General features: G+C 37.8%; 1 protein-coding gene across 1 annotated transcript in view; it reads right to left on the bottom strand.

Moving 5' to 3' along the window:
• Positions 1 to 10,997, bottom strand: part of LOC308258454 (N-alpha-acetyltransferase 16, NatA auxiliary subunit-like) — a gene marked incomplete at its 3' end in the record, with an annotated part of 32,041 nt that extends 21,044 nt beyond the window's left edge. The window contains exons 1-3 of the mRNA XM_080689056.1: positions 10,898 to 10,997; positions 8,406 to 8,563; positions 4,665 to 4,799 (exon numbers count right to left, since the gene is read on the bottom strand). Coding sequence (XP_080545182.1) covers positions 4,665 to 4,799; positions 8,406 to 8,563; positions 10,898 to 10,991 — 387 coding nt within the window. The 5' untranslated portion in view covers positions 10,992 to 10,997. The remainder of the gene's footprint in view (positions 1 to 4,664; positions 4,800 to 8,405; positions 8,564 to 10,897) is intronic.
• Between the last annotated feature and the right edge of the window lie 603 nt (positions 10,998 to 11,600).

Below are 11,600 nucleotides of genomic sequence, written 5' to 3' on the forward strand. Positions count from 1 at the left end.
TTTGAAACAGGATTTCAGTAAGTTGTGAAGGGCCTAAGTAGCTGAGGCTGGCTGCAAACCTGCAATCTTCCTGTCTCACCCTCCCAAGTACTGGGATTACAAGAGTGCGCCATCATGCCCAGCTGCATCCAGAATTTTTAAGGAACTCTAGAGCAACAGACTTAAGGAGACAAACCACCAAAGTGGCCCCAGTTCCACAAAAAAGTAAATAAATAAATAAAATACATACGTACGTACATACATACATACAGGGCTGGGGTGTAGCTTGGAGGTAGAATGGCTGTTGGGTTTAATCCTCAATAACACACACACACACACACACACACACACACACAAACACACACAGATAGCTCTTTATTATTTTTGTAAAATCTGTAAATAAGAAACTATTTCAAAGTCAAAAGAAAACTTAGAGTCAACCTATAGAAAAAAAGAATATAGTCTTTTTTTTTAAAAATAAAAAATAGGGCTGAGAATGTAGCTTGGAGGTAGAATACCCCTAAAAAGGAAGCCAGGAGTCTTTGTTTCAAAATATAAACTAAAAGGGCTGAGAATGTAGCTCAGTGGTACAGTGCCAATGGGTTCAGTGCCCAGTACTACAAAATATTATCAAATTTGATAACATAGAAGTAAATAAAAAAATAACAGAAGTTGGGAAAGAGAGGCAAGCAGCACACAAAAAAGAACAGATGCAGCCGGGCGTGGTGGCGCATACTTATAATATAATCCCAGTACTTGGGAGGCTGAAACAGAAGGATGGGGTTCCAGGCCAGCCTCAGCTACTTAGTTTTAGTGAGACTCTATTTCAAAATAAAGAATAAAAAATAGGGTTGGGGGTGTATCTCAGAGGTCGAATGCCCCTGGGTTAAATTCTCAGAACCAAAAAGAAAAAAAAAAGAAAAAAAAGAACAATGCCCCCAATATCTTCGGGTTACAAAGTAGAAAGCAAAGATATACTACAAGCCTGGCACAGTGGCATACACATATAATCCAAGTATTTGGGAGGCTGAGATAGGAGAATCATAGGTTCAAGGCCAGCAACAGGTAACTTACTATGATCCTGTTTCAAAATAAAAAATAATAATAAAAATGCCTGGAGGTGTAGCTTGGACATAGAACCCTACCCTGGGTTCAATTAGAGTTGACATTAGTAACACACACACACACACACACACACACACACACACACACACACACACACACATTTTCCAAGTAGTTGCTGGTATAAGACACAAAGGTGAAAATATATTCCATAATGTAATAAAGACAACTACTTAAAGAACCAAAAATATTCATATGACTGTATGAATAACTCTGAGAATGGGGAAGAAAAGATGGTGAGGTAATAAAAGATATCTATATACTAAGCTTTCATAGCAAAACCTGGTAGAGAATGTCTAAGATAGATGAGAGAGAGGGAAAGGACTATCTATGGGCTCTCTATTAAGAAGTACTTAATAAATGAAAAAAGAAAGTCTATCTAGCAGATAAAATTAGCTATGCCATCTTTCAAAAACAAAAAAGCACAATTTCTTGTTTTTAAATTAATTTGCCAAAAGAAAAGGTTTTCTTCAGTAATATACAAAAAGTATCACAACACCAAAAATGGTAGAATTTGCAGGGCATAGTGGCTGTGGCTCACGCCAGTATAATCCAGTACCAATGGGAGGCTGAGAAAGGAGGATCAGAGATTCAAGGACAGCCTCAGCAAATAGTGAGACTCGAACCAACCTAATGAGACCCTGTTTCCAAATTAGAAATAAAACTGGGCTGGGAGTATAGCCTGAAAATAGAATGCCTCTGGGTTCAGTTCCCAGTAAAACACACACACACACACACACACACACACACACACACACACACACACACAATTTGGACCTCTAAAACTTCACTCCTCCATAAAAGCAAAGAAAATGAAAGAACTGGAAAAACCTGTCTTAATCGATTTTGTCAGAACTTTGGAAATTAACCAAAGACTTTCAACAACCTGGAAAAAATTTATTTTTTTAAAAGTGAGTTTTACAGTATTTTAGTCTACCTTATGCATATTCTGTGTTCTATTATAGTAGCCCTGTAAAGAATGCCTTGTATTCCCAGAGAATTTGGCAGCCACAGGAGAGAAAAGAGCCAAATGGCAGCTCTTTCGAGCCTCCCAAGGGTTCCCAAAGAATCACAATTAACTGACAGATCTGGTGATTTTTGAGACCACATATTAAAGCTTACCCAGAGCGGAAAGCCTGTTGAAGGGGAGAGGTCTTTGTTAAAAGCAATCATAAGCAAGTATTTCACCTTTATAATATCTGAAGCAATGGTTAAGAGGGCAAAAAAACTAACTGAAAAACTTCAAGGACAAGGTATCCACAGGGGCTTTGAAAGGCCCTAAAATACTTCTGAGAATCTAGAAAACCATATACATGCCTAGGGCAATATGTATGCTCAGGAAAAATCTGAAAAGTCCTGAAGGACTCACTACTTCCTGACCTATAGATTCTGCACAAGCAGGAAGCAAGCTGCAGGAAGCAACTCCCTGGTTGAGTCTTGAAGGAATGCCTCAATACATCCACAGAGAAAAATGAAAAATAAGGATGGAGGTGTAACTGGAAGGTAGAATGCCCCTGATTTCAATCCCCAGTACCAATAAATAAATAAATAAATAAATAAATAAATAAATAAATCTACTTCAAAGTGTGATGATACAAGATCTAGCAAAGTTGAAGATATGTTGAGCTATTCCAGTTTTAGATTTACACTGTACACAAACTCACAAATATGACCAATGAAACAGCAAAGATGTTCACCATAGCACTTTTTTTTTTTTTTTTTTTTTTTTTGGTTGTGGTGCTGAGGAATGAACCCAGGGGCATTCTACCTCTAAGCTACATCCCAGCCCTATTTTATTATTTTGGTTGCAGACAGTCTCACTAAATTGCTAAGGTTGGTTTCAAACCTGTGATTCTCCTGTTTGAGCCTCTCATGTACCAGGATTACAGGAATGTGCCACCATGCCCACTTTACCACAGGACTATTTTTAATAGAAACAAAGTGGAATGGACAAACTTGTACATAAAATGGACCGCCAAACTGTTATAAAAATGGACAAACTATAGGGAGCTCAAGTACTTCTGATTCCTAGTCAACCTCAATCTAAAAAAAAACAAACTAGCTCTGTGTATATTGAAATAGATATGTCTCAGTCGGGCATGGTGGTGCAAGCTTGTAATCCTAGCATTTGAGAGGCTAAAACCAGAGGATCATGGTTCGCGGACAGCCTCAGCTACTTAGTGAGGCCCTCGGGAACTTAGTGAAACCCTTTTTCAAAATAAAGAATAAAAAATAGGGCAGGGGGTGTAGCTGTCCCTGGGCTCCATCCCCAGACATGCAAAAGAAAGAAAGAAAGAAAGAAAGAAAGAAAGAAAGAAAGAAAGAAAGAAAGAAAGAAAGAAAGAAAGAAAGAAAGAGAAAAAATAGATATGTCTCCAAAAAATGCTAAAATTAAAAAACTATTGTTCACATGAATTTTAAAATACATAATCTGAGCCAGTCATGGTGGAGCATGCTTGTAATCCCCGTGCTTGGGAGGCTGAGTCAGGATGATCGCACAAGTTCAAAGCCAGCCTCAGCTACTTAGTGAGGCTTTCAGCAAATTAGTGAGACCCTGTTTCCAAATATAAAATAGGACTGGGAGTATAGCTCGGAGTATAAAGCCTCTGGGTTCCAACCCCAGTACCACCAAATAAATAAGTAAGTAAATAAATAAATACATAATCTGTATATTTTATAGGTTTATGCAGAAACATAACAAGGAATGATCTACACCAATTTCAGAATACTAGTTACCTCTGGAGAGACACATGGAAGGACTTTTGTTATCTATTTTATTTTTTAAATGAAATTTGGAGCAATTATAAAAAATGTTAATATATCTACTTAATTTCTCTGATGATATACAAATATCTTTTGTATTTTCTTTTACATATAAATCTATTTCCATATAAGCTATAGATTATATACATAAGATACATAAATATATATGTATAATGTGCCTATGTGTGTGTATATACACATTTCAGAAAGTAATAATAGGGATCAAACTTAGGGTTTTTACCCACATGCTAAGCAGGCACTCAACCATTGAGCTACATATATACCCAGTCATAGCCAGGCGTGGTGGCGCACGCTTGTAATCCCAGCATTCGGGAGGCTGAGACGCTGACAGCCTCAGGTACTTAGTGAGACCCTCTACAACTCAGTGAAACTCGGTTTCAAAACTAAAGAATAAAAAAAATAAAAAATAAGGCAGGGGATGTAGCTCAGAGGTTGAATACTCCTGGGTTCCATTCCCAGATCCGCAAAAAAAAGAAAAAAATATATATATACCCACCCAATCATATAAAATTGTATCAGTGTAACAATTCCATAACTATTTTCATTTTTACATGTCTTCTTTATCTATTTGAATATTACTGAAATTATAATGAATAAAATTTTTCTATTATTCATTTTGTCTGAGGAATTATACATTTTAACTTTTTCCAATTACTTCAGAAAATTCACAAGTTTTCCATAAGTTCCAAAGACTAAGGCAAGTTTGTGAGAGAATCAACTTTGAAGTCAACTATTTTAGTCTATAAAGATAGAAGACAATGTTAAAATAAAGTTCTTACTTGCTGAGTTTGTCTAAATTCTTCTAGTAGCTTTAGTGCCATATCATAATCTTTTAGCAAATGGTATGCAATGGCATATCCAATCCAGGAAGCACGCTGTGTTGGGCGCAACTGAAGAAGCTGATATCTTGTCTCCTTAAAAAAAAAAAAATGACCCATTTCTCCTTAGCTTTCACATATTAGGAAAAGCATCCGATTTCTTATTTTTTGTGACTGACTAATCTCGCTAGCATAATGTCCTCCAGTTCCATCCATTTCCCTGAAAATGATGTAATTGAGTTTTTTTAATGGCTGAGTAAAATTCCATTGTGTATATATATCCCACAGTTTTGTAATCCATTCATCTGTTGATGGACTTAAACATATAGAAGTCAACCACTAAGCCAAGCAAGGGAAGGAGGGATGGGGAGGGAATGGGGTGGGAATTTAGTAGGGGCTAAATGGGTGATGTGTACATGTATGTACACACAAGTTTTTTACCCCTATACGATGTATGAATATAATGCAACAATAAAATTTTTTTAAATCTTTTTGCTTTTTTAACTTTCTCTAAAATGTTTGTATTTCATCAGAATTTTTTTTTTTTTTTTTTTTGCAGTACCAGAGATGGAACCCAGGGGCATTCTACCTCCAAGCTACACCCCCAGTCCTAATTTTTATTCTTTATTTTGAAACAGGGTCTCACTGAATTGCAGAAGGCCTCACTAAATAGTGGCTGAGGCTGGACACAAACTGCAATCCTCCTGTCTCAACCTCTCAAATGCTGGGATTATAAGTGTGCACCACCATGCCCAACATATTATCAGAATTTTAAGAAAATAATCTAGTTGAATGGAGTGACACATACCTCTAATCCTATTACTTGGGAGGCTGAGGCAGGAGGAGAAGAGGCTCAAGGTCAGTGTGCAGTAACTAAGCAAGACCTTGTTTCAAATTAAAAAATAAAGCCAGGTGTGGTGGTGCATGCTTGTAATTCCAGCATTCGGGAGGCTGAGACCAGAGGATCGCAGTTTGCAGACAACCTCAGCTAGTAAGTGAGGCCCTCCGCAACTTAGTGAGACCCTGTTTCAAAATAAAGAATAAAAACTAGGACAGGGAGTGTAGCTCGGAGGTCGAATGCCCCTGGGTTCCATCCCCAGACCTGCAAAAAAATTAATTAACTAATTAATTAAAATAAAATAGGACTGGGGGTGTAGCCCAGTGGTAGAATGCCCCAAGGTTCAGTCACCACCACCACAAAAAAGAGAAAATAATCTAATACTTTTAACACCTTCCCAATTAATTCAATCAACAAATAGAAGTCACAGAGCAATAAAGACTTTTTATGCTTATTTACTTACATTCCTCCATGAATTACATTAAAACTCTGTTATAGTCATTATACAACTGTCCATGAAGAATGGCTCCCCTAGAAAAATCAAATTATCTTCCCTAACAGAAAGTCCAGCCTACTACACAGCCCTATCTCTCCATGCTCATTTCTATTCATTTCTCCAAGTCTTAGGGAAGGGCCAATGCCTGTAGAAATAGGTGTCACACTTCAAGAAGCAGGGGAAATGTAGCATTCAGTTTCCATGACTCTACTGTTAGATGAGTGGAGTGGGTGCCAAGTGAGTCCATCCACACTATATACTACAAGGATTCTTTTCACATCCTTTCTACAAAAGGTCACTTTGGGGAGGTGGGAGTGAAAAAAAAGGTACCAAGAGATGTTGTATACATATATGGATGTGTCACATTGAATCTCACTATGATATATAACTACAATGCACTAATAAAATCTTTATTTAAGATCCACACATGGTGGCACATGCTTGTAATCGCAGCATTTGGGAGGTTGAGACAGGAGGATCGTGGTTCTTGAGCAGGTACTTAGTGAGGCCCTTTGCAACTCAGTGAGACCCTGTTTCAAAATAAAGAATAAAAATAGGGTTGGGGTATAGCTCAGAGGTAGAATGCCCTTTGTTTCCATCCCCAGTACTGCAAAGAAAAAATCTTTAAATTTTTAAGTATTTTGTGGAAAAAACATTTAATATGTACACAGTTTAAATTGTGTATAACTCTTTCATGGTAAGACTGTCCTTTTAAGAATTTAGCCAGCTGGGCATGGTGGTGCACACTTGTAATCCTAGCATTTGGGAGACAAAAACAGGAGGATCGTGGTTCGCAGACAGCCTCAGCTACTTAGTGAGGTCCTTTTGCAATTCAGTGAGAACCTGTTTCAAAATAAAGAATAAAAAATAGGGCTGGGGGTATAGCTCGGAGGTAGAATGTCCCTGGGTTCCATCCCCAGTACCACACACAAAATAAAGAACTTAGCCAAATTAAATAAAAGAAAAATGCAGTTGACAAAGGAAAAAAAAAAACAAGATAATTTTGACAAAATGACTTGGGCTCTACCTTCTAGCATATGACATTTACCTATATCACTCTCTCCCTTTTTTCACTGTTGCTTCTCTGTCACTCCCATTCCATTTAAGCTTGAGTCAGTTTTCTTCTCTCTGCCAAATCCTATCATTATCCTGAGCAATTCCAACACGGATGTGAGTCACCCATCCAATAGTTATACCTTAGCTCCAAGATTTCCTCATCAATGATCTTCTCCACCCTGTTCCAGGGCCTCACTCCCACAGCTACACCCTAGAAACCTTATGTCCAGGTATCTCACTCCCTGACCACTGCCCCTATGCTGCCCAGCCTCTTGTTGCTTGGTGGCATTCCCACCTTCACTCCAGTTGAAGAACCACTACCTTACCAATATTCTTAATTTCTATGCCTCATTCCTGAAGATAACTGATGTTAACTCCCATCACACCCAGACAATGCAGAGCAAAACAAAACAGACACACACACGCCCTGAAGCATGGTGCTATTATGAAGTTCAGCTGAACCCTTAAAATTGCTCCAGAACACTGGGTGTGGTATGTAAGCGCTTATCTGGGTAGGAGTGCAAAAGTAAGAAATTAAAGGGTCTCTACAGAGAGCTGTAAAGAGTTGGTGGTTCCTTCACGTAAGTGAAAGGATTCCACTGTGGCATACTGATTCTGAGGCACTAAGTGGAGTAAAAACATAGAGATGACTAGCAGAGAGCAGAAGATTCAAGTCTGAAGAGGTGTGAATGGCAAAGAGTGACTGGCAATCCTTCATCCATTATTATTTACTATCCTATCATAAAGAAAGCTAATTAATTAATTTAGGTTTCTTTCTCTCTTTTTCTTTTTTTGTGGTACTAGGGACTGAACCCAGAGGTATTTTATCTCTGAGCTATACTCCCACGCCTATTTTATTTCTTATTTTGAAACAGGGTTTCACTAGGTTGCTGAAGCTAGCCTCAAAACTGCGATCTTCCTATCTCAGTCTCCCAAGTGCTGCAAGTGCTGGTATTATAGGCAAGCGCCATCATGCCTGGCTTTACTACAGATTTTTTTTTTTTTCGGTACTAGGGATTGAACCAAGGCCATTCTACCTCCAAGCTACACCCTCAGCCCTATTTTTTTATTCTTTATTTTGAAACCAGGTCTCACTCACTAAGTAGCTGAGGCTGTCCATGAACACGATCCTCCTATCTCAGCTTCCCAAATGCTGGGATTACAAGAGTGAGCCACCATGCCTGGCTTTTACTACAGATTCTAATGAATCAAATATACATGATCTTGGCTTATGATGATCACATTTTGAATTCACATGCTTTTCATCTATGTTAATGTCAACAGAAAATACATATATGTTTAAAATACTTACTCTGAAACCTTCAAGGTCTCTCATTTGGATCTGTAACAGAGATAGGTCCCTCAAGATTTGCAGATTATCTTTATCTAACTTGAGGGCATTTCGGTAACACTTAATAGCTTCATCATATTTCTTATCAGAACGCTGCAGGAGCCCATATACATGCCAACCTATTAAGTTAAGGAAATAGACACATTCACAGACACAAGAATATACTATGCTCTATCTCTCACATAAAACCTTAATAAAATAGCATTTTATCTGGGATTTGTTTCAGAATAACCAGATACCAGAAGGAAAGAGACTTTGAAGAGTAAAGATGAAATTGAATCAGCCTTGACTAACAACTGTTAAATTGTTGAAGCTAGGGCATAGGCACACAGGGGATTATTATTCAGTTCTCTCCACTTTTCTACATGTTTGAAATTTTCCATAATTTTTTTTGTGTTGTATGTGGTACCAGAGATGGAACCCCAGGGGCATTCTACCTCTGCGCTACACCCCCAGCCCTATTTTTTATTCTTTATTTTGAAACAGAGTCTCGCTGAGTTAGAAAGGGTCTCACTAAGTAGTATCTGAGGCGGTCCGCAAACCGCAATCCTCCTATCTCAGCCTTCCAAATGCTAGGATTATAAGCATGTATCACCATGCCCGGCTTTCCATAATTTTTTAATGTAACTTTAGAAAACTCTTGGAAAAATACCTTTATATATTTTTTTTCTAACCTCTTTCCCTTTATCTATCCCAGTAACCTCAATACAAAAATTGCAATTGTCTTTTTTTGCGGAAGAGATGGAAACCAGAGGCTTTCTACCTCCAGGCTATGCTCCCAGACCTATTTTTATATTTTATTTGGAAACAGGGTCTCACTAAGTTGCTGAGAGCCTCACTAAGTAGCTGAGGCTGGCTTCGAACCTGCACCATTCTCCTGTCTCAGCCTCCCAAGTGCAGGGATTACAAGCATGCGCCTGGCTATGCAATTGTCTTTTTTAAGAGTAAATTTTATTTTATTATTTTCTTTTTTATGGTGCTGAGGATCAAGTTCAGGGCCTCACACATGCTAAGCACATGCTTTACCACTAAGCTATGCCCCAAGCCTGCAATCATCATTGTGTGTGTATGTGTATGTCTGTGTGTGTGTTTACTGGGGATTGAGCCCAGGGCATTCTACCTCCAAGCTACACCCTAGGCCCTATTTTATTTTTATTTTGAAACAGGGTCTCCATAGGTTGATAAGTCTCACTACATACTGAGGCTATGCTTGAACCTGTGATCCTCCTGCTTGAAGCTGGATCCTGTGATCCAGCTCAAGTACTGGGATTAGAGGTATGTACCACCACACTGGCTTGCAGTCATCTTTTAAAAAAAGTTTACATTCAATGAATTCTAAGTAGCCAGGCATTGTGGCACACACTTATAATCTCAGTACTTGGGAGACTGAGACAGAAGGATCCCAGGTTTGCGGCCAGTGTCAGCTACTTAATGAGGCCCTCTGCAACTTAGGGAGACCCTGTTTCAAAATAAAAAAAATAATAGGGCTGGGGGAGTAGCTCGGAGGTAGAATGCACCTGGGTTCAATCTTCAGAAGCAAAAAAAGAAAGAAAGAAAAGAATATGTACCCATCATAAAGCAGTGATATTAAAGATAATAAAAATGGTCTTAAGTTCTACTTATCATAAATTAAAGTCTTAGCATGTCTTGGAGCCCCCCCCAAAAAAAAAACAAAGAAAAATAACTATCATACTTACATGCCCTTTCTCTTCACTCTGGAGTAAGTTGGGATAGAAAAATAAGTATTTAGTATTTTGAGAGAACCCTAAGCCAAATATATAAAAACATTAGTAAAACTACTTATGTTCAATACTAGACAACCACTAAGTGGATTAAATGTTAAAAAAAATCAAGATACAAGGACCCTATATGAATAGACTGTGAATAAACATGTACATGGGCAAAAGAAAAATGAAAATCAATTTCAAAGATCCATCCTTAAAAAGAACTTTTACTTTTTTACATACTAAAATACTAGCCAACCATGTCTCAAAATAATAAAAGGCTGGGGGTATAGCTAAGTGATAAACTCCCTGGGTTCAAGCTCCTAGCACCAAAAACAGAAGAAGAAAAAAAAAAGAAAGAAATGAAAAGAAAAATTCAGTGAAATATCAGCTATGTCCCTGTGTCAACAAAAACCAAGCTGGCCTGGTGGTGCACTTGTAATCCCAGTACTTGAAAGGTTGAAACAGGAGGATTGCAGGTTTAAGGCCAGCCTCAGCTACTTAGGCCCTCATCAACTTAGTGAGACCCTGTTTTAAAATAAAGAATAAAAAATGGGGCTGGGGTATATCTCAGAGATAGGATACCTCTGGGTTCAATCCCCAGAAAAAAAGACTTCACTAAATACTCTTCTATGTATATTAAGAAGTTTCCATAGCAAAGTTTTTTATTTTGATTTAGAAAAAACTAAATGAATGAAATTAAGCCATAGGACTTCTGCAAAAGGATACAGACATGACTCTTGACATTATTACGAAGTCCTTTACGAACAAATTCATATGCTTCTTCTTTTTTTCCTAAACAGTTCAATGTTAATCCTTTCATAGCCAAAGTCTCTGAAAAATAATATTAAATCCTATTTATACATGAAAGATTCAAATTATTCTCTTAGCATTATTTTAGTATTTGAAATGTGAAGGATTACTGTTCTGTTCTGTTATTTATTTTTTTTTTTTTTTGGTGGTACTGGGGTTCCTGGAAGCTCTTCTACCTCCAGGATACACTCCCACGGGCTACACTCCCAGACCTATTTTTTAACTATTTTATGTGGAAACAGGGTCTCTTAAGCCAGCGAGGCTGGCTCCGAACCAGCGCGATCCTCCTGTCTCCGCCTCCCAAGCATGGGGATTACAAGCGTGCGCCACCATCTTTTTAATCTCATTATTTCTAAGCACAAAAGGTAAAACTCCTTAAGTTCTCGCTTAAAAAATAGTCCAAGTCCTTTCCTAAAATTCCTTAGGATAGTATGAATTGTTAAAATACTTTCTTCCCTTTAGATGATGCTATAAAGGAGGTTGATATTATCCTGCTGAAAAAATTAACAATTCAGACACCTTAGTCTTTCTGAATTGAATCTACTACAAAAATTTCACAGCTTTCCTGAGATCAATTCTAATCAATCAGCATCTATTTTATACCTCACAAAAAACCGAA

This window comes from Muscardinus avellanarius (genome assembly GCF_963383645.1).
Source record: "Muscardinus avellanarius genome assembly, chromosome: 2".
NCBI classification, from domain to species: domain Eukaryota; kingdom Metazoa; phylum Chordata; class Mammalia; order Rodentia; family Gliridae; genus Muscardinus; species Muscardinus avellanarius.